We start from the raw sequence: 22,631 nt of genomic DNA, 5'->3' as shown, positions 1-22,631 counted from the left end.
GCAGGCGAGAGGAGATCAAGCGCGAGAGTGTTGGGAATGATCATGCGCGCGCGCGCGAGGGCAGAGATGTCATGCGCCCGCGCAGGGTTTGAATGAGCTCGCGAGTTCCCGTTTCCTCGCGCGTAGATCTGTTATCCTCTCGCGAATGTCATTTACCGCGCGCGCCAGCATCAGTTGTGCGCTCGTTTATAATTGCCATTGAATTGCCGTCATAGGAGAACTCATTTTGCCACTGTTAAGCCAGCTCTGCTCTGCTGTTGTGTTGCCGCGCATGCGGAAAAGTTGCGTGAGTTATTTACGTCACGTGATCGGCTTTTTTTGATCGGCGCTTTTGGGGGTTGCCGATCAAGCTATTTTTTGCCAATATCGGCCGATCATGATCGGCGGCCGATCAATCGGAGCATCACTAATAATATAATATAGTGTATTATATTATCACAGGGATCCCCAAACTTTTTATCAGCCGAACCCCTATAACCTAAAATATTTACTCAAGTCACCCATGAGATTTAAAGTTAGTATTTCAATCATTTTAAGTGCCCCTATTATGCTTTTTCAAATATTCACTTTCATGCAGTGTGTAATATAGCTGTCTGTGAATGTAAACGGTCTGCAAAGTAATAAAGTCAAAAAGTGCACGATAAATAAAGTTATTGTCTCCCAAAATAAATAATCGACTCCTTACCGTATAAACAAGTCGTCAGGAATTCTAGTCTCACTTCCGTGACCTGCATACGTAACATGGTAAAACATTTGCACAATGCCCACCTATGGTCTTCATTGTCTGTCCACGGACAATATCTAGTTTATGTTGTGTACATGTCAAGAAAACGCAGTTTTCTGCTCTGCAAAAGCAAATTCACTTTGCATACACTTCCAAAGGATGAGGATGTGAAGGGTCAGTGGTTACAATTACCACTGTAATACAACAGCAGTATAACCTTTTGACAATTGCTTTTTTTTAAATCTCTGTGAGGTCTAAATAGCATTTACAAAATGCTTATCCATCAAAGATTGGACAGTATCCACTTTATTTGGACCAAGTTACTCCTCAGAATCACAAACTGTAAGTATGATTAATTATTTATGTATATATTTTCTACCGGATGTTCAAAATACGTAGTTTTGTGTTTTATATTGTGTAGGTCTCCGGTTAACCTGCTAACTCTTTTCATTACTGTCTCACCAAAACACTTCTGCTAAACAGCTGTGGGCCCACTATTACCTAAAGTTGTGTCCATTAAATGTCTGTTGTTCTTACTACTTTGATTAATGATAAAGTAGATTTGTTTTACAAACAGTCAGTCTTGTTAGTGCTTGGCTGACGTATGCGCTGTTATTGATACAGTTAATGATGCAGTTCCCACATGTGCACTGTAATATATTAGATGGACATACACGTGTTAATGCTGATGGTGAGGAATTACAGTTGCAACATCTCATAATGTACGTCAAACTGAGTTGCGTATCACTGAGAAATGTCCCGCTCAAGTCATCCTTGCGATGGAGGTTTGGGTTGAATGACTAGTTCTTCCAATGTTTCATCATCAGACTCGCGCTCGGATTGATATGGTTAAATCAATCATTAATGTAAGGTTTATAATATAAAAATGTAATGTCTGTAAGAATAATGTATTTACAGTGTGTACAGTCGCTGAGCTGTAGGAAGCCTCTGGAGCTGAAGTTCAGTTATGGTAATGGCCGTTTTGTTTCTGACACGTGCTGTCAGCGCTTGACCAATCACAACAGACTGGGCTTTCTGACCAATCAGAGCAGAATAGGCTCGCGGAAAAGTGGTATTTAGTGAGACTGAATCATCTGACGAGTCGTGTGAGAGTCATTGAAAAATTTATATTATGAGAAAATGAAAGCGTTTTTTACCTTTGATGCATGTAAACCTGTTGTTGGAGACCTCCAAAACAAACTTGGGAACCTTTAAATAGCATAATAGGGGCACTTTAACAACACAATCACATGTTCACAGTTTTCTGATCTTTATTAATGGTCACATGACATGTAGGTAAATAATATATATGTAAAATTTATTTTAGTTTGATTTAATTTGACATTTTTATGATTTAAATTATTAGCTTTTCATCAGCTCATGAACCCCCTGTAATGTTTGCTAATGAGTAGTTGTTAATAGATGTTTTTGCTTTATTGATCATGGATCATCAGGTTCTGTTCATCTCTTCAACCAATTCTTAATGTAAAATGTACTAATTTAATCCTTGTCTGCATTGTTTGTTTTTGTTTTTCTGTAGGGAGCAGCTGCAGGCTTCAGAAAACAGATATTTGGCCCAGAAGCACATCACTCAGGCCTTACAATCTGAGCTGCTTGAGCTCTATAGCCAGATAGAGCTCAAAAACCTGAATACTAAAGCACCAGCAAAGCCCACTTCTGAGCCCAGCAGTCCCACCAACCAGAGGTGTGGTCCATATTATTGTCATGCACTGATGTTTTTCCTCCACGTACTGATTTACAAATGCAAACAGTGTGTTCTGCAATGTATTTTAGACTTTTCAAGACAGAAAGATAATGGGTTGCTGAATTTTGTAGAAGAATTATATTTTCATTTGTGTTTCAGGCCAAATGGAAACAGTACAGGCCCATCTGCTCCATCTCTATCAGCTGACCCAATGAAAAGAGAGGAAGGCACGCACATGTGCGTCAATGGTGAAATATCTGACGGGCCTCCACAAACACCCACGGCATTCAATAATGGCAGCCAGGAAGAAGATCTTTCCGCCCTTACCCGTTCATTTCCTGCCCTCCCCTGTGACTCCCCGCTGGCAGTTGGCTCTTACCCCAGTACCGGAAGCTTTTTGGGTAAGAGAGCCAGAGAGATGTTTCGCAATAAGAGCGAGAGCCACTATGATGGTGAGCCGGCTGCCCTCACCTGCCTTTCCAAGGATCTTAAGGTTCAGCCAATCACAGACCCCACAGAGAGCATAGAGCTTGAAGGGGCTACTGACCAGGCTGACCTGCAGCCCATGGACAGACCTCGAGCGTATAATATTCAGCGGCGGAGGCAGCAGGATTTGCGGATCATGGACTACAACGAGACCCTCCATGAGCATTGATTGTACACTGCTGACATGATTGTCCGCAGTTAGAAGAGGAGAATTTTGGACCCAGTATTAGAACGCAACGCTCTTTTTGTTAGAGTGGTTTGCAATGTTTTAGTTCATTTTAAAAGCTCTTGTATTATGAAACGGCCAAAAAAAGGTTGTCGCTTGGCAGTTGCCATATAGTCACCACAATGGCAAGAGAACATCTTGTCTTCAAAAAAAAAAAAAAAAAATGGTTCACTTATCTCCTGTCTAATATGAATTCATTGTAATTCAGTATATTTTTGTTTTGTTTTTTTATAATTGGCATTCAGTAAGCGACCGTGGTGATTTATATTTAGTGGTGGCTGGATGTTATTTGGGCCTCTTTACTGTACTTTCCAGCAAATGTATTGACTTAATCACTGTATTTGCTCTTGTAATAGTACCGTTCAGTTTCCAATCCTCTTCAATTTGTCCACGCAAAATGCCCCCTTTGAGTCACTGTGAGATGAACATCGTTAATTTCTACTGATGTGACTCAGAACTTGCACAATGCAGAGTTTGATCACTGCAAATGAAGCACTGTAAATAGATCATGCCTCTGAAAAAAAACAATCAGTCTGATAAAAATGTGAAAAACTAAAAAGCTATGTGGCGTAGGTGAAGTAGAATGAGAAATCACATTTCATTGCTGAGGCAAGTCGTGTGTATATGCCATAGCAGTGCTTTGTGCACTTCGCCTATAGAGAATAAGCAAGTCTTGTGTTGTATTTCTAGTGATAGATTTTATTTTTATGCATTAATGTTCTCCACTGGGATTGTAGCGCCCAGTCACCAGTGCAATACTTAGCTAATACTTCATGCCAGCTCAAAGGTATGAGTGATGATGGGAAAAAGAAACCGATTTAGATTGCTGCTTTGCAGGACCGTCAGAGCCTTATAGAACACAGGCCAGGCTGCTGTAGGTGCATTTGTCCAGTTGAGACCTATTGAGAAATGAAAATATCTTTGTGGTCTAAGATATGTCTGACGGGTGAATGTTCTTGTGTTAATAGCGTACAAAACACGGCCACTGCAATACTTCGACACACTAAACTCTGAAAGGAAGCTGCTCGCTGTAAGCCAGAAGGCTTATGTCCCTCTATTATTTTCTTTCATTTCTGTTTTACGCAGGTCAGACCCATCTGCAACGTAAAGGCTTCATATAATAGGCTGCAGCTGGCTGAAGCAAAAGCACTTCTTTTTTAATTCAGGCCCTCTTAAGATTGCTGAACCCTAGCAGAGCAATATACTCGTCTCTTTCTAAAAAACTTGCCCCAGGGCTTTGTGTTCAGTGCGAGATATAAATGGAATATGTGAAGTGTTGTTGCAAAGAAAGTAAAATGCTGGCTTTGGCCTGCCAGCTGGGGAAATGGCTCAGAGTTTACAGTGAGAATTGAAATCTATGGAAATCACTGCTGTTTTTCTTTCTTTCTTTTCAAACTGTTCTTATCACAGTTCACCATGAGTGTGATCTTACAGCTTGTGCTTTGTTTCCCTGTCACTCTGACTTTACGTTGTTTTTATACCAAAAGCCCTCTCAAACATTTTGTTGTTTCACAAAATGCCTTACTTAAAAAAAAAAGTAGTAAACCTGTCCGTCACCTGAAGTCGTTTGTCAAAAGTTATCTGAACAATGGTACAATCAGACGGTGATGGGTGTAACGGGTTACCAGGGACTCTATTTTGAATTTGAGAAAACAGATTTGTGTTCAACTTGCTATGATCAACAAAAAATAAAATATATGTTTTGCATAATTTTTGTCATAGTCATCTATTTAAAAATTATAATTGTATATAATACTTTTGTGAAAGCAAAAACATGTGCAAGTATTGAAAAAGTATTATCTATCTCCTTGAATTTCCTGGTGGCTTCCAAGCTGGTTTTCCAACATGCCAGCCTCCTGTGCCTTTTTTATATCTTCTCAGGTTCTCACTGGCGTCTTTATCAAGGTCTGCAACCATCCCCACATTCTTTGCCACTGTTGGTTGAGATGTTTCTGTAGCTGTTGGAGTGAGACGTTGAACACCTTTAATGTAGGTGGTGAGGAAGTCTAGAGCCAGTGGAATCACGCTAACAATCCCACCATAGAAATTCCTTGCTTCATCACAGCTCAGCCGATTGATATCATTGTGTGGGTAACTGTAAAAAAAAAAAAAAAAAAGTAGTAATGAATGGTGTTGCATTGTGGTTATTCTTCATGTTAAGATGACTCTTGAGCTTCATGTTACCATGTGATTTCAATCAATGAAAAGAAAAAGAAGCATCCTTATCCTGCATCTAAATTTGAAACTTTAATAATTTAGATAAACTATTGCAGTGCCCGTGCAAAATCATTTTTTGTGTGTTTTTAGTAATTGTTGGTTTGGTGTGTTTGAGTGCTCATTGTTACAATTACACAGCAAAAGTTCAGTGATATTTTTATTTGTGCATGGTAGAAAGCAAATACTGATACTGACATAATGACATACAGTAAATATGGAAAATTGAACTACACGATTGAGGGAGCAGGCTACACAGTGAACTCCGAGAAAACGCAAACAGTTTGTGAATAGGCTATAGCGGCTACTCAATCCAATGATCAAACCGCTGAGAGACTTAAAGACAGGGACTTTATGCACTTGTGACGCATAAAATAAAACATCGTTGAAGAATAAACTTTTTATTGCACAAACCGATGTCTCTTGATGTTACAAAGTTTAGTGGTCAACAAAGAATACATCGTCCCTGCTCACCCCTTCCACCTATCTCAATCAGTGAACAGGTGACTAATATCAGAGAATGTCTGCTAATATTCACATTCCAACAAAATCCCGTGACCCCCCACCATGATCACGTGACAATCAAAAACATGACCTCTTTCATGTCTACTACAGGCTACTACAAATGATGGCCGTGAATAAAATATATGTAAGTTAAGGATTAATGCCCGACGAGGTGTCCATTGTCAGGTATTAATGGACGACGGCGAGGCGTGAACCGTCCGACGCGCAGCGAAGGTAGCCGAAGTCCATTAATACCTGACAATGGACACCTGGAAGGGCATTAACCCGCTTATACCATGGTCACTTGCCAAATAACACATTTTTAAAACATTAGTTTATATTTTAATTAGTTTTACAATCGAAATCTAAAGTTTTTACAAACAATAACTTGGTTTCCCTGGTTACGCCTGGTTTATTTAGCAACCGGAGATATTTATATTCCGCTCAGCTCGTAGAACCCTTCAGTTTACTGCCTGTTGCTATGGTTACTCACAGCTGATTAATTTCGAAACGGTAAACAGTCAGTTTCACCAGAACACCTTTACGTGTCCTCTATCACTTTTTAATGGACACCCTGCAGCCAATCAGAATCGAGTATTCACCCAGACCATGGTATAATCAGAAGTAAACAGTAGGTGCGTTCCATTCGACAGGGTCCATACGCAGTGTTCACTGCTCCTCTACTCCAAGAGCACGGTATATCAGTTGAAGTGGACTAGATGGGGAGTCGACTCCAAAAGAGTCGATTCCTCGACTCTCACTAGCCCTAGTGTCGGAATCGACTCCAGGTCAGGAATCGACTCCCAGTGTCGAGTGTTTTTTTCAAGTTCAACACAGCAACAGTTCATTATAACGAAAAGATTATAATGAATGTAAAGATACGGAAATTAAAACAAAAAGATAAAGAAATGAGAGGAAAAAATAAGTAATACCAGGAAAACAAAGAACAAGATTTTTTAACTGAACTCAAACTGTACCTGGCAGAGCCCAACATTGTTCGAACAGAATGTCCTATCCAGTACTGGAGTGCGAAAGAAGCAAAGTTTCATTTGCTTCGTGAACTTGCAAGAAAATACCTCATTGTGCCAGCTACCTCAGTACCAAGTGAACGGGTATTTTCAAAAGCTGGAGAACTAATCTCAAAAAAACGGTCAAGGCTTCACCCGAAACAAGTTCAGATGACACTTTCTGAATAGCAATATGCCGTAGCATCTTTTTAAAACAAGGATACATTTTAGTATATTACAATTTAGTTTTAGGTTAAAATAAGTTGTTACAGAGAGTAAAAATGAAGGTAAATGAAAATCTGTGATCTTAAGATTAATAATAAATGTTTATACTGCAAGTAATTCACCTCTCATTTTCAAAACATTTGATGCTGTTATACATTGGCAGGTTTTGCATATTTATGAATAATATATGATGTATTATAGTATGTGTAGCAACTCTGTATTTATGAAATGCAAAAACGGCAATAAAACTGGTAATGTGTTGCAATCAGTCATTAAATATACTTTTTTATTTCATATAGGCATTCTTAGAGGTGATTTTTGTTTCTTGTCTGTGTTGATTAATTTTTCAATATTAAACATTTTAATAATGACCTTTACTTATTTGTATACTAAATTAGACGTTTTCTACAGAAGAGCTTTGATATCTATAATTTCCAGGTAATGTATGTAATCATGTAGGTTATCCCTAAATAAGACATTAAAAGACAAGTGCTGTGTAAATAAGAGTATAGTGTTTAGTGTTGTACTTCTGAAAACTGAAGGGAGTAAATTAAGTGTATAACAAAAACTATGTAATGCTTTGTGTGCTTGTCAATTCTTATGCATCCTTGTTTGACTCTTACCTCCATCCCCTTAGGATGCGAGGATGGAACATTAACATTAGTGAAATGGCATGTAGCCTACTCACTCTATATGAAGTTCATTTTCTATTATTAAATGACAAGTGCATTAAAAACTATTATTAAACAACAGTTATTATTGGTAATAATATAACTAATATTTTTCAATGTTAAACAAAAAAAGTTAAAAAATAAAGTTAAACATGCTTAAGTTAAAGTTCATAGCTTCACTACATTAAAATTATATAAAATAATATACAAAATAAATAGATAAATACACTGTCTAAAACAAGTCTGCTTTTACAAGTTTAATGATAATACTAACATATTGCACACTTAAATATGATTTGAAGAAGCTGCGATGTGAAAAGGAGGGGGATTTATAAGGTTTAGTTGATTAAACATTTTAGTATAGGAAACATTTGTATCCTCGCTCTTGACTCCTCAGGAAGCCTCCTCGTTCCTCGCCCTCCTCCCGGTGGAATTAAAGAATTTAGATGTCCTACATGAGAGCGGAGCTCGATCGGTTTCAGGGTCGTAGGACATACGAGCGAGAAACGAGGAAGCATATTGAGACGCACCTTCTGAATCCTGACCATAGATCCTGACCCTATTTTAATTCAAAGTAAATGGAGTCGAGGAGTCGATTCCACCGACTACAAAATTAGGAGTCGGGAGTCGGAGTCGACTCCAAAAAAACCGGAACCGAACACCCTGGACTTCACTGACAATAACCGCTCATTTGAAACGCCCTGCAAACGTCATCAAAGAAAGTCAACGACGGGTTCGCGCAGATTATGATATAACATAAATATATATATAGGACTACATTCATATTTGAATTTTATTTATTATATTATATATTTACAATTATATTGCACAATTTTACAACTACCTAAAATAAAATCACTTTACTTCACAAACTAGCTAAGCTGGCTGCATTCACTGAGGTCAATTATAATCATCAAAAATAGTATATGTAATATTCACAACAATAACCGTTAAAAATACTGTCATTTGTATAACAATGGCGAAATGTATGAATACTTACACACATACGTAAACTCCTCCATCATTAGTTATGACCGTTCTGACTCTTTATATACTGTCTATGTTCTGACTGGTGATGACGTGGTGCGCGAAATGACAGTTGGGTGATCATCGCTCTCCACTTCCTGTGAAGTGATGTATCGATGTTCCTGTCACGAAACTGCTCCGAGACTCAAAGAGGAGATCCAAATGCAGCTTTATTAAGGGGCAATCCAGACACGTAATCCAATAAACAGGCAAAGGGTCAAAACACAGGTAGACAGTCCAAACAAACAAAACAAAACAAAAACAAGACAGGCAGGGGTCAGAGGCAAGAGAGTAATCCAAGGAACAGGCAAGAAATCCGAAAACCAATAAACAAGAAAACCAGGAAAACGCTCAGAGTTGCAGTGTGACACTAAACAAAACTTTGCAATGATTGAGTGAATGAACAAGGAATAAATAGGCTGAAACTAACAAGGTGATGAGATACAGGTGAATGAGATACAGGTGAATACAATCAGTGATGATGAGTCCGGGCAGTGAGTTATGGGAAATGTAGTCTGAGTGAACAAGATAGTCTGGTGTGGAGTGCCCTCTGGCGGCTCTCATGGGCACTCCAGCTTGTGATCGTTACATAGCCCCCCCTTTAAGGAGCGGATTCCAGACGCTCAGAAAAACAGTTCAGGAGGGTGGTGGAGCAGAGGAGGACCCGGGGGCGGGATGGAGGGCCAGGCCCGTGAAGTGGAAGAGGACCTGGAGACTGCGGCAAGATGGGAGGCCAAGGCAGATCAGGCTGTGCAGGCGACCAGGGCGGATCAGGCTGTGCAGGCAGCCAGGGCGGAGACGACCCTTCAGGCGGCCAGGGCGGAGACGACGGTTCAGGAGGCCAGGGAGGAATCTGACCCTTCAGGCGGCCAGGGAGGAGACGACCCTTCAGGCGGCCATGGCACAGGAACAGACACCGGCTCAGGAACAGACAACGGCTCAGGAACAGGGACAGACACAGGCTCAGGGACAGACACCGGCTCAGGGAAAGGAACAGACACCGGCTCAGGGAAAGGAACAGACACCGGCTCAGGGAAAGGGACAGGAACAGACACCGTGTCGGCGACCATCTCTGCTGAGGACTCAGGCGACGTGGCGGCGGTCATTTCGTCTGGAGACACTGGCTCGGCGGCGGCCATCTTGTCCGAAGACACTGGCTCGGCGGGGACCATATTGTACGGAGACACTGGCTCGGCGGCGGCCATCTTGTACGGAGACACTGGCTCGGCGGCGGCCATCTTGTACGGAGACACTGGCTCGGCGGGGACCATCTTGTCCGGAGACACTGGCTCGGCGGCGGCCATCTTGTACGGAGACACTGGCTCGGCGGCGGCCATCTTGTACGGAGACACTGGCTCGGCGGCGGCCATCTTGTACGGAGACACTGGCTCGGCGGCGGCCATCTTGTACGGAGACACAGGCGTGGAGTCGGCCATCCTGTCCGAAGACACAGGCGTGGAGTCGGCCATCCTGTCCGAAGACACAGGCGCAGAAAGAGGAAGAGGAACAGATTCAGGCTCAGTATCAGGATCAGATTCAGGCTCAGGAACAGATTCAGACGAGACTCTTGACGGGCGGACGTGACGTGAGGCTCAGTCTCTGGATCGGCAGAAGTGACGTGAAGCTCAGTCTCTGGATCGGCAGAAGTGACGTGAAGCTCAGTCTCTGGATCGGCAGAAGTGACGTGAACAGTCTCTGGATCAGGATCAGCGCGCTCTGAGCTTGACGGGACCAGCGGCGGCGAGGGCTTTGAGCTGGGTAGGACCAGCGGCGAAGAGGGCTCTGAGCTGGACTGGACCAGCGATGAAGAGGGCTCTGAACTTGACGGAACCAGCGGCGAAGAGGGCTTTGAGCTGGGCAGGACCAGCGGCGAAGAGGGCTCTGAGCTGGACGGAACCAGCGATGAAGAGGGCTCTGTGCTAGACGGGACCAGCAGTGAAGGCTCTGTGCTGGACGGGACCAGCAGTGAAGGCTCTGTGCTGGACGAGACCAGCGGTGAAGAAGGCTCTGTGCTGGACGGGACCAGCGGTGAAGAGGGCTCTGTGCTGGACGAGACCAGCGGTGAAGGCTCTAGCTTGGCGGGCATGCCGCCTGCTGTCTCAGGGGCGGCGGGCATGACGCATACTGCCTTGGCTTCGGCAGATTTGGCGTGAAGTGCGGGCTCGGCTGGACTGGCGTGAAGTGCAGGCTCGGCTGGACTGGCGTGAAGTGCAGACGGTGACATGGCGTGCCACGGAAGGAAGCTCTCCAGACATCTGGAGAGTGCCTCTCTCCAATCCAGACCAGAGAGATCGGGGAGCTCCCTCGGGTCGACCTCCTTAGCCCCCAGCCGGTAACACAACTTAATTGCCTCATCGCCCAGAGAGCAAGAGGCTGCGAGAGGAACAAACCCCCAGGTGTACTGGAACAGATCGAGGCTATCCAGGGCCAAGGCCGCGATCTGTCCAGCGAACTCCCGGCTCATGCTGGGAAGATCAGGCAAGATCCGTACGGCTGGATTCCTGGAGGTCATAGCTGCTGGATCTGGGTGTGGCGAAGTTTTCTGTCACGAAACTGCTCCGAGACTCAAAGAGGAGATCCAAATGCAGCTTTATTAAGGGGCAATCCAGACACGTAATCCAATAAACAGGCAAAGGGTCAAAACACAGGTAGACAGTCCAAACAAACAAAACAAAACAAAACAAAAATAAGACAGGCAGGGGTCAGAGGTAGTGATGTGACATTTGAACCGAGGCGTCGGAGCTTGTGTCGAGAAAAAATGGGCGTGCCAGATGAAGCCGCGATTCGAGGCTTGTGTTGTTAACGTGAAAATCACGTGACTGATGACAAACGAGGCCTCGGTTTGTGTGGATACGTCATCGGTTCGGTCTGAGTGTCGCTTCTGGATAAAAGGCGGTTCGAAACTCGCGCCACCTTGTGGGTGTTGTCAGCAGTAGTAAAAAGCAGATGTAGTAGTGTTAAAGAGTCATAGAGAGTTAAATAACTATCATTGTCATTGTCGTTGTCGTTATTGTGTCATATGTGTTAGGGCTGTATATTATTACATTATCAGGTTAGAATAGTTATAGTATATTGTTATTATTAATTATAGTAGGCTTAGCTATATTATAGTCTTGTGATATTAATTAGATACGATTATTTGGATTGCTCTGGATTTTTTTATTTGGATTGTCCTTTTGGATTTGTTTGCTTTTTGTGACTCTTCCTTTTTCCTGGTAATGGAGCCAGCAAGAAAGAGGGAATCCTGCCCTGTCTGGGCTCAACAGAAGCATCAGTGTCCTCATTTATACCAGCTGGCACTGGCATTTTTTAAATAAGTGTGTTACCCCAGCACACTTGAAATTATTCTGTTTCTCAATAAAAATCGATTGTAATCCTTCCTTCCAGACTATTCTGTTGCAGTTTACTTTATTACACTCCCTCCAACATAAGCACTGCACTCAACACAGTGTCACTGTTGTTGTTCATACTGTCACTATCCAAACAATGAATGCATATTTAATTAACTGTGTGTGTGACTCTGCACAAGTAAATTCAGACAGAGAAAGATACATATTTTATATTATACACAGTAATGGACAAATGTCTGCTCATGTCTTTTTATTATTGCAAATGAAAGGTTACATACAATACATCTACAGCGAGTACAAAATAAATAAATACATATTTTTATTCATACAAATATTTTTCTAAAAAATATATATATATCGTATAAAATTTGGGGGGGGGGGGGGGGGGGTGACACACTGGTTCAGAATGAATGAATTTGTCTGCTATTTCTTTGCACAGTAGCTAGGTGTCACTAGTGAGCAATGCTGAATGAAGCTTCGAGTAATGAACCTTTGGCTGAAGCAATGGCCTGCGAGGTATCAGTGGTTCAGGAAGCCTCATTTTGCCATCACTAGTCAGAGGCAAGAGAGTAATCCAAGGAACAGGCAAGAAATCCGAAAACCAATAAACAAGAAAACCAGGAAAACGCTCAGAGTTGCAGTGTGACACTAAACAAAACTTCACAATGATTGAATGAATGAACAAGGAATAAATAGGCTGAAACTAACAAGGTGATGAGATACAGGTGAATGAGATACAGGTGAATACAATCAGTGATGATGAGTCCGGGCAGTGAGTTATGGGAAATGTAGTCTGAGTGAACAAGATAGTCTGGTGTGGAGTGCCCTCTGGCGGCTCTCATGGGCACTCCAGCTTGTGATCGTTACAGTTCCCTTATTCCCTATTAGTGCAGCAGATTAATGGCATATTTCAAGAGAATCGTTCAAATTGGTATAGAAGCATGAAATTTGGCACAGATACTCTCTAAGGGTCACTTTTTGGGAAAAAGGCGTTGGCCACCGAAAAATTCAACATGGCGGCCATTTTTTCAAGATGGCCGCTATTTCTGTAAAATGCTCATTATGTCAATTGTTAAAACAGTGATGTAGGCATAACATTTTGTGAAAATACTCTCTTCAGAATGTTTTTTTGGGAAAACGGTGCTTGTCCCTCAAAAATTCAAGATGGCTACCAGTTTTCAAGATGGCCGCCATTTCTCTTGAATCCTTACATCTTTTTTTCAAATGGTGCTGCTATCATGAAATTTGGTACAAATATTCTTCAAGGAACATTATCATGGAAAAAGGTGTGTGTCGCTCAAATTCAAGATGGTGACCATTTTCAAGATGGCCACCATTTCTGTCAGAGCTCAATTTAATGTGTTAAGGAAGGTTTTGTTTAATAGAGTGAACGTCATTACACAACCAGGGCACACTGGTGACTTAACTGCTGTGGAACTCAGCATGGGGTTCAGTGTCAGCTGATCTAGTTTTACTTACACTGTAGTTCTTGACTAGTAGTAATAGTATAGCTAAGTTTAGTGTCCCAAATGCTGTCTACCAGCCCCTCATCAATTAGCTAGTAATAGATGTAGTTAGATAGCCGCACCTGAATTGACAGGTTGTGCCAGCGCGGGAGAGCCGAGCCAAGGGTAAGCGGGCAATACATGACTTGTTCATGTATGCTTACCTGGAAGGTGTACAGATCACACGGGACTTAAATGGCACTGGATGAATGATCGGGCTAGGTGTAGGTGACCCGTACCTAGTTGTATCCCATACCTGAATGTGTACTATGTCTATGATTGAGGTGGTAAAAGGATAACCCCTCGGCCTTAATCAGACAACAAACCCCCAAAATGGCAAATGAAAATCCCATGTCAGCCAAGAGGCCAACTGATTGGAAGAAATGTTGTCTTTGTCAGACAGACACAAAGGAACCCCTCCAATCACCACCTACCCATCATGTTTCTCAACATGATGGCTATAAAATGATTGCCACCAACATTCCACTCTTACACAAGATGAACAAAATGCCAATGACCCTGGACCTGGAACGACTGGATGAAGGTGGTGGTATAGAAGCTTTGAGAAGGAACCAAGCGAAGTATCACTACAATTGTCGACTTCGGTTCAACAACACAAAGTTACTTCGTGCCCAGAAGCAACAATCCGATGCTCAATGTAGTGAGATAGATGAAGGCCAAACAAAGCATCGCAGAACCATGATGCAGAAAAGTCTAGATAATCAGGTTTGCTTTCTTTGTGATAACATATCTCCTGAATCTGACCTACGTCAGGTAATGACACTGCAACTGAATGACAGACTACATGAATGTGCACAAACACTGAATGATGCTAAATTATTGTCTCAACTAAGTGGTGCTGATGCCATTGCACAGGAGCTGAAATACCATCATTTGCGTCTCATTCATCTTTACAACAGAGAGAAACCTCAGAAGGCTTGAGAAAGAGTCACAGAGTGAAACGATTCAACCAGCCATCTTTCCTATGGCTCTTTCTGAACTGATCACCTATATTGTTGAAACCAGTCTCAATTCTGATGGTCCTTCCGCCTTCCGTCTCGCAGATACAGTGGGGAGAACAAGTATTTGATACACTGCTGATTTTGCAGGTTTTCCCACTTACAAAGCATGTAGAAGTCTGTAATTTTTATCATATATATTCTTCAACTGTGAGTGACGGAATCTAAAACAAAAATCCAGAAAATCACATTGTATGATTTAAGTAATTAATTTGCATTTTATTGCAAGACATAAGTATTTGATACATCAGAAAAGCAGAACTTAATATTTGGTACAGAAACCTTTGTTTGCAATTACAGAGATCATTCGTTTCCTGTAGTTCTTGACCAGGTTTGCACACGCTGCAGCAGGGATTTTGGCACACTCCTCCAGACCTTCTCCAGATCCTTCAGGTTTCGGGGCTGTCGCTGGGCAATACAGACTTTCAGCTCCCTCCAAAGATTTTTTATTGGGTTCAGGTCTGGAGACTGGCTAGGCCACTCCAGGACCTTGAGATGCTTCTTACAGAGGCACTCCTTAGTTGCCTTGGCTGTGTGTTTCAGGTCGTTGTCATGCTGGAAGACCCAGCCACAATCTTCAATGCTCTTACTGAGGGAAGGAGGTTGTTGGCCAAGATCTCGCGATACATGGCCCCATCCATCCTCCCCTCAATACGGTGCAGTCGTCCTGTCCCCTTTGCAGAAAAGTATCCCCAAAGAATGATGTTTCCACCTCCATGCTTCACGGTTGGGATGGTGTTCTTGGGGTTGTACTCATCCTCCTTCTTCCTCCAAACACGGCAAGTGCAGTTTAGACCAAAAAGCTCTATTTTTGTCTCATCAGACCACATGACCTTCTCCCATTCCTCCTCTGGATCATCCAGATGGTCATTGGCAAACTTCAGATGGGCCTGGACATGCACTGGCTTGAGCAGGGGGACCTTGTGTGCGCTGTAGGATTTTAATCCATGATGGCGTAGTGTGTTACTAATGGTTTTCTTAGAGACTGTGGTCCCAGCTTTCTTCAGGTCATTGACCTGCCGTGTAGTTCTGGCCTGATCCCTCACCTTCCTCATGATCATTGATGCCCCACGAGGTGAGATCTTCCATGGTGCCCCAGACCGAGGGAGATTGACCGTCATCTCGAACTTCTTCCATTTTCTAATAATTGTGCCAACAGTTGTTGCCTTCTCACCAAGCTGCTTGCCTATTGTCCTGTAGCCCATTACACAGCTCTCTGGTCTTGGCCATTGTGGAGAGGTTGGAGTCTGTTTGATTGAGTGTGTGGACAGGTGTCTTTTATACAGGTAACAAGTTCAAACAGGTGCAGTTAATACAGGTAATGAGTGGAGAACAGGAGGGCTTCTTAAAGAAAAACTAACAGGTCTGTGAGAGCCGGAATTCTTACTGGTTGGTAGGTGATCAAATACTTATGTCATGCAATAAAATGCAAATTAATTATTTAAAAATCATACAATGTGATTTTCTGGATTTTTGTTTTAGATTCCGCCTCTCACAGTTTCAGTGTACCTATGATAAAAATTACAGACCTCTCCATGCTTTGTAAGTAGGAAAACCTTCAAAATCAGCAGTGTATCAAATACTTGTTCTCCCCACTGTATGTGCAACCAGTACCAGCAGCGTATCCTTTTTCTAACAGTGGCACTTCCTCTCATACCCCTTTTCCACCAAGGCAGTGCTGGTGCCGGTTCGGAGCCGGTGCCTACTCGCGAACCAGTTCTTTGTGTTTCGACAGCCAAAGAACCGGTTCTCGGCCAGGAAAATTGGTTCCAAAGCGGCACCAACTCTTTGCTGGACTAGAACCGTTCTTTAACCACGTCATGCTGGAGGCGGGGTTATTGTCGAACTTCTTCTCGAACGTAACCTCCGTCCGAACAGCACAAATGTGTTCTATACGTCTTCTTCTGACCCCAATATAGGATCGCAAAGCAAGGAGAAACATTTGCAGAAAGACGATGTATTCCGCCATTGTAATTGTTATGTTTGAATTTGGCGCAAGTGTTTCTAGGAAAGCTAAAGGGGGTCGCACACCGGACGCGCAGCTCAGCTCAGCGACGCGCCGCGTCTTTTAAATTCGAACGCATTATTCTCTAGAAGTGTACACACACCGGCGGTGCCTTTCGGCGTCTGTCCGCGGCGCCCAGCAACGGCTCAGGACCGTGTTCAAAATCCTGCCGCGCAACAGAGCGCCATTTAACCGACGTTACATAGTTTTATATTAAATTTGCATGTGTCTCATATCGTAGTTAATGTATACTGACTTCACCCTGTGCTGCAAGTTTTATATTCATTTACAGAAATCAGAAAATTGCTGATGTTATTGGATTTGCAGGTGGTGTACACCCCCTTAAGACGTAGCCTATGGCAACGTACACAGTGATGACGCCGTTTGCTGGGCTCTCTAGTCAGTGGAAAAACAAACAGGTTCTGATAAGGTTCGCAAGTTGAACCAACTTTGAACCAGCACCAGTTCCGAACCAGTTCTTTTTTGGTGGAAAAGGGGTATCTGTGGACTACACCTTGCCGTGGTGGAGAGGCTTGTGTACTCCAATGAACCTGAGACCTATGCCGGTGGGGATTTTATATCCCTGGCAAGTTTAACTAAGCTGGACAGGTCAAAGGAGAGGAGGCAGACAAAGCAGACATTATGACTATTTGACAGAAATGGTGGCCATCTTGAAAATGGTGTCCATCCTGAATTTTTGAGTGGCACATACCTTTTTCCCAAAGAGTGTTCCTTGAAGAGTATTTCTGCCTAATTTTATGCTTGCATCACCATTTGAACACTTGAAATAATTAATATTCGACAGGAACGGTGGCCATCTTTAAAAATGGCGGCCATCTTGAATTTTTGAGGGACAAGCATCTTTTTCTATTAACATGTCCTTTAGAGAGTATTTGTATAAAATGTTATGCTTGGATCACTGTTTGAATAATTGATATAATAAGCATTGAATAGCAATGGCGGCCATTTTGAAAAATGGCCGCCATATTGAATTTTTGAGTGGCCAACACCTTTTTCCAAAATAGTGGCCCTTAGAGAGTATCTGTGCCAAATTTCATGCTTCTATACCAAAGTGAACGATTTTTTTACTAATCTGCTGCACTATATGCCGTGCGCAGTGCCCTACGAACTGAACATGTTCGCTCCCTTCGGATTGGAATCTCACTTGATGGCGGAATACCCTGTGAAGTCCACTTCGCAGTCCACTTACGGTCAAATGGAACGCACCTAGTGTTTAAACTTAATGTTTAGCTGACAGAGTGTTTATGTCAGAATGTTTATTTTTAAACCACAAAAAGTGCTTCTTTTACCGATATATTTACCGATATCTTTTGCATTTCTAATCCAAACAACCTCAAACTTGGCACTGCACTTACTCGTGCCCGTAGCGAGACATCTGTCGAGTTTGAAATCCATCGGATTAACAGTTCGAGAGATATGCGAATAACAGACAGACAGACAGACAGACGTTTCTGTCATTTATAGATAGACTAGTGCAAAATGCCCATGCAAAATCAGTTTTTTTGTGTGTTTTTAGTAATTGTTGATTTGGTGCCCGTGAAAGAGACTGTGAACGCATTGAATTCAGGGAGCATGCTAGGTTACTACAAATGATGGCTGTTAATAAAATATAATATTTCAGAAGTAAACAGTGTATATTATCAGAATGTTTATTTTTAAACCACAACCTTCTTGGGGCTTCTTTGACCGATACAACCCTCTAATGTCAGAATGTTTATTTTTTAACCACAACCTTCTAAGTGCTTCTTTTACTGGTATTTTTAATGATATCTTTTGCATTTCTCATCCAAACAAAGTCAAACTTGGCACTGCACTTACTCGTGCCCATAGCAAGACACCTGCAAGCTCTAACCTGTTAACATAATTTAACCGAAATGTTAACATTAATGTTAACCGAAATAAAAACGGACACGCCAGGCCGGCGACACACTGGCTGCGTGACGTGAGCCATAGGCGGAGTTTGACATTCGAGCCAGGGGGGGCAAAAAACAAAAAACAAAAAAAAAGATCATTGTAGCAGCTGGGACCTATAGAAGCTTGTTTCCGCCACTGAATAATAAATAAATAATAATAATTCCGACCCCTATAAAGTCGCAAAATGGGAGATATAAAGTCAGAATTGCGTGATATAAAGTCGCAATTGGGAGATATAAAGTCAGAATTGCGTGATATAAAGTCGCAATTGCGTGTTATAAAGTCAGAATTGTGAGATATAAACTATTCTGAGGTCAAAAAAAAAAAAAAAAGTCTGTCTTTTTTTCCCTTAGAATTGGACTTTTTATCTCACAATTGCAACATCTCGCAATTCTGACTTTATTTCTCAGAGATATAAAGTCAGAATTGTGTGAAATAAAGTCGCAATTGCGTGTTATAAAGTCAGAATTGCGTGTTATAAAGTCAGAATTGCGTGATAGTCGCAATTGCGAGAAAGAAAAAGTCAGAATTCTGACTTTATAACACGCAATTGCGACTTTATTTCACGCAATTCTGACTTTATATCTCTGAGAAATAAAGTCAGAATTGCGAGATGTCGCAATTGTGAGATAAAAAGTAGCAATTATCTTTTAAAATGTTTTATTTTGTGGCGGAAACAAGCTTCCATAGGGTCCTGCATGGCCTATCAATTGGGGAACTCGCACATACTGTATGGACAAAACAAACATGCTAAATAAACACATTTATTTTTAACCCAAGAAAAAACAGTACAACAATACAATCATATTTGTAAACAGGTAGAACGTCACTACTGGACTTCGCATCGCATCTTCGTTCGGACACAATTAGGATCAATGAAATGTGGACCACTTTTGCACTGTTAAAATATTATCTTCAACCAAAACGAAAAGATTTTTAAGGTTTTTCTTTCCTTTTTTCAAAACACATTGTGGCAATGAGAGTGATTAAAAAACAAGTTATATTTCGCATTTTGTTATACTTCATGAAACATTTAAAACATTTTGAGAGGGAAAAATGAACACAATACTCTCCACTTTTGAAACATATTGAACAGCATATTGAAAGCAGTGTGTTGAGTTTCTCCAGCTTAAGCAGTTATTTGGCAGAGAAATAAAACTTACAGACCTAGACATTGTCCAGACTAGTGCAACAGTAATTTTCGTTTTTTGCGTCCTGCATATGCGTCGATAATGGTCTCAGGTGAGAGCATAGGGGTGAGCCGTAATGTCGCTTTCGATGTGAAGTCACATGACCCAGAGCCCCGAATTTTTTTTTTTTTTTTTTTTTACTAAAGCAGTAGGCCTATATGAAATCAGATTACCTACCACCATTTAGTTGTTTTGTGTTATTTAAAATATTTATAATATCTCTTTTTTTTTTTAAATGCAATTTTTTTTTTTTTATGCAATTACCCGTTTCACCAGGGGGGGCAATGCTCCCCCTGCCCCCCCGCAAACTCCGCGCCTGGCGTGAGCGTGGCGTTTTCTGTCTTTGCACACCAGAAACGTGTCTGACGTGATAAGCCTCATTGGTGATATATTTCGACATATGGGTAGAGAGTTGTGGAAGGCCTATAGTTAAACATAAATATATAGCAGCAAAGACAACGTCGGCATTGACGGCAAAATAGGCTACAGAATATTTCGTTCTGTATTGACAGGTGCAATATTTTGAAAATCGATAATATTTTTTTAAATTACATTTATATCTGCATCTGTTTCGAGCCGCGTCTCACGCAGGCAGTGTGCAAACTCTAACCTGTTCACATGGGAGCCGAAATAAAAACGGACACACCACGCAGCTGAGCTGATGGAGATTTGCCGTTCGATCGGTAAGAGGATAGTTAACCTCGTTTAAGCCTGCATAGGCTTTACTACTATTACTACTACAACTACTATTTAACATATTAAACATCACATAGTTACAGGCTAACTTCAGCGCGCATGACACAGTAATAAAGAAGTAAACAGCGTAGCTTTAAATAAACATTATTAAGAAGTAAACAGTGTGACTTACAGATTCAGTTAACATCCACAGAGTGTGCGGTTATTGTTTATTTTTAAACATCCAGAGAGTGTGTGTTTATTGTTTATTTTTAAACCACAACCCATTATGTCAGAATGTTTATTTTTAAACCACAACCTTCTAAAAATTATATATTTAACAATATCTTTTGCATTTCTCATCCAAACAACGTCAAACTTGGCACTGCACTTACTCGTACCCATAGCAAGACACCTGTTGAGTTTGAAATCCATCGGACTAACGGTTCGAGAGATATGCGAATAACAGACACACACACAGACAGACAGACAGACGTTCCTGTAATTTATAGATAGATGGTGTTATTTTTCTGTCACTTAACTGTGCCCTTAGCTGGCTGATGTTGCTGTTGGGGTCGAGGAGCTCCCTGCAAGTATCCAGGCTCTCACAGGAAGTGTTTTGGCCAGACAGTGAGGACTCGAGGTGTTGTAAAACACCTCCAAGATCCGCAATAATTTCCAAAAAAAGCAAAAAGATGCGTCTGTCTGTGGAATTGCTGCAATGGTGATTCATGTACCTTTGGACCTACATAGGAACATAATTTAATGATTAGGTCAAACTTCACATTATGCTGTAATTTTATATGTATTGAACACAAATAATAAAAAATATTTTAATATTATGTGGAACTGATTATAATTACACATACACTACTACCATTCAAAAGTTTGGGGTTATTTTTAAATGGATAAATCTATTCATCTTTCTAGTCATCAGAGAATCCTGAAAAAAATGTGCCACAGTTTCCACCAAAAAAATATTGAAAAGCATTACTGTGTAGCTTCCAACATGAATGATAAAAGGAAATGTTTCTTGAGCACCAAAACAAGGCTGGAATACACAAGGGCAGTGTAAGAGATTTATTTTCAAAACATTAAAAAATCTTACAGAGTCTACCGACCCCAAACGTTTGAACGGTAGTGTAATAATTGCTATAATACTATTTTAAGTAATACATTTTTTTCTGTAAAGTGTAGCCCAATTAACTTGGAAACTATGAATGCACCGTTCATTTATTTTGGCACTGCCCTTATGTCTTTTTTGTTTGTTTTTTGCAACATGTATAGTTGGAAATGTTGATGAAAATTTTACATTACAGTGGAAAGATGTTCTTTTAGGTATTATTGAAAACTCCAAAGATGATCCAACTTTATTTTTATTTTAATGGCTAAATTTCCCATACATAAATGTAAACATGTTTTACAGTATTTAAAGCATTTTATTGAGTCAATACTGCCCTCGAAGAAAAAAAGGCTATTCACATTTTACAAGCATGCACTCTTTATTCTTATAATATTGTTTAAACCTCCCCATAACATTTGAAATTTTGTATTGTAATTGTATTGTTTTGATATTTTCTTCAATAAAAAAAAACTATGAATGTATCATAACCTGTGCGACGGTGGAGACAGGCTCAGTTTTGTCCCTGGCGTGCTCTCTCGACCTCTCAAGAGCTGTTATAAATATAAATTGCTGTTGTTTGAAACGTTTATACCTCTCCTCAATGGAAAATAACTGCTCTCTGACGTCAGCCATCTCAGTTGAAGTGCTAAACCTGTTTAAAATGGAAGTTAGAGTGCATGAGAACAGTAGGCTACTGTTTAGAAGTAGATTGTTGATAGAACAAAACTTTGTAAAGTTAGAGACTACAGATTGAAAACTGAGATGTTTGGACTTGAGAAAGTGGTATTTTATTTAATATGGAAAACAATAGCGATTTTGATGGAAGATAAGCAGAAATGGTATTCATCATAATAAATGACACAATTCACATGTACTAGAACTTACCTGTATTAGTGCGCACTGCGTACTGTAGAGGTCTAGTATCAAACTTAGGTGAAGTGTTTCTGTTGCACTGAATTTGCACTGCTTAGTAACAAGAATAGGAAACTCATGCGCCCTCTGGTGGCGGAGATGGCGATTGGCTGACCAAGTCACCAATGG

At 41.3% G+C, this 22,631-nt stretch overlaps 2 protein-coding genes across 4 annotated transcripts in view; one reads left to right on the top strand and one right to left on the bottom strand.

The window, feature by feature from the left end:
- The window catches only part of tsc1a (TSC complex subunit 1a), a 23,555-nt gene extending 18,704 nt beyond the window's left edge, over positions 1 to 4,851 (top strand). For 2 of the 3 annotated variants that reach the window (XM_082170765.1, XM_082170764.1), the window contains exons 21-22: positions 2,265 to 2,429; positions 2,589 to 4,851. In XM_082170765.1, coding sequence (XP_082026891.1) covers positions 2,265 to 2,429; positions 2,589 to 3,084 — 661 coding nt within the window. In that variant the 3' untranslated portion in view covers positions 3,085 to 4,851. Of the gene's footprint in view, positions 1 to 986; positions 1,067 to 2,264; positions 2,430 to 2,588 lie in introns of all 3 variants that reach the window. The other variant, XR_014206277.1, reaches the window with a different exon arrangement.
- Positions 3,288 to 22,578, bottom strand: spaca9 (sperm acrosome associated 9). Its single transcript, XM_082170768.1, has 4 exons — positions 22,476 to 22,578; positions 22,080 to 22,242; positions 21,010 to 21,212; positions 3,288 to 5,236 (listed from the first exon to the last, which is right to left on the bottom strand). The coding sequence occupies exons 2-4, from the start codon at positions 22,221 to 22,223 to the stop codon at positions 4,942 to 4,944; spliced, it is 642 nt and encodes a 213-aa protein (XP_082026894.1). The 5' UTR covers positions 22,224 to 22,242; positions 22,476 to 22,578; the 3' UTR covers positions 3,288 to 4,941.
- Positions 22,579 to 22,631: the final 53 nt, after the last annotated feature.

Source organism: Leuciscus leuciscus (genome assembly GCF_965113295.1).
Source record: "Leuciscus leuciscus genome assembly, chromosome: 5".
NCBI lineage: Eukaryota > Metazoa > Chordata > Actinopteri > Cypriniformes > Leuciscidae > Leuciscus > Leuciscus leuciscus.
The sequence above is the reverse complement of the archived record's forward strand: the minus strand, read 5'-3'. Positions and strand labels throughout refer to the sequence as shown.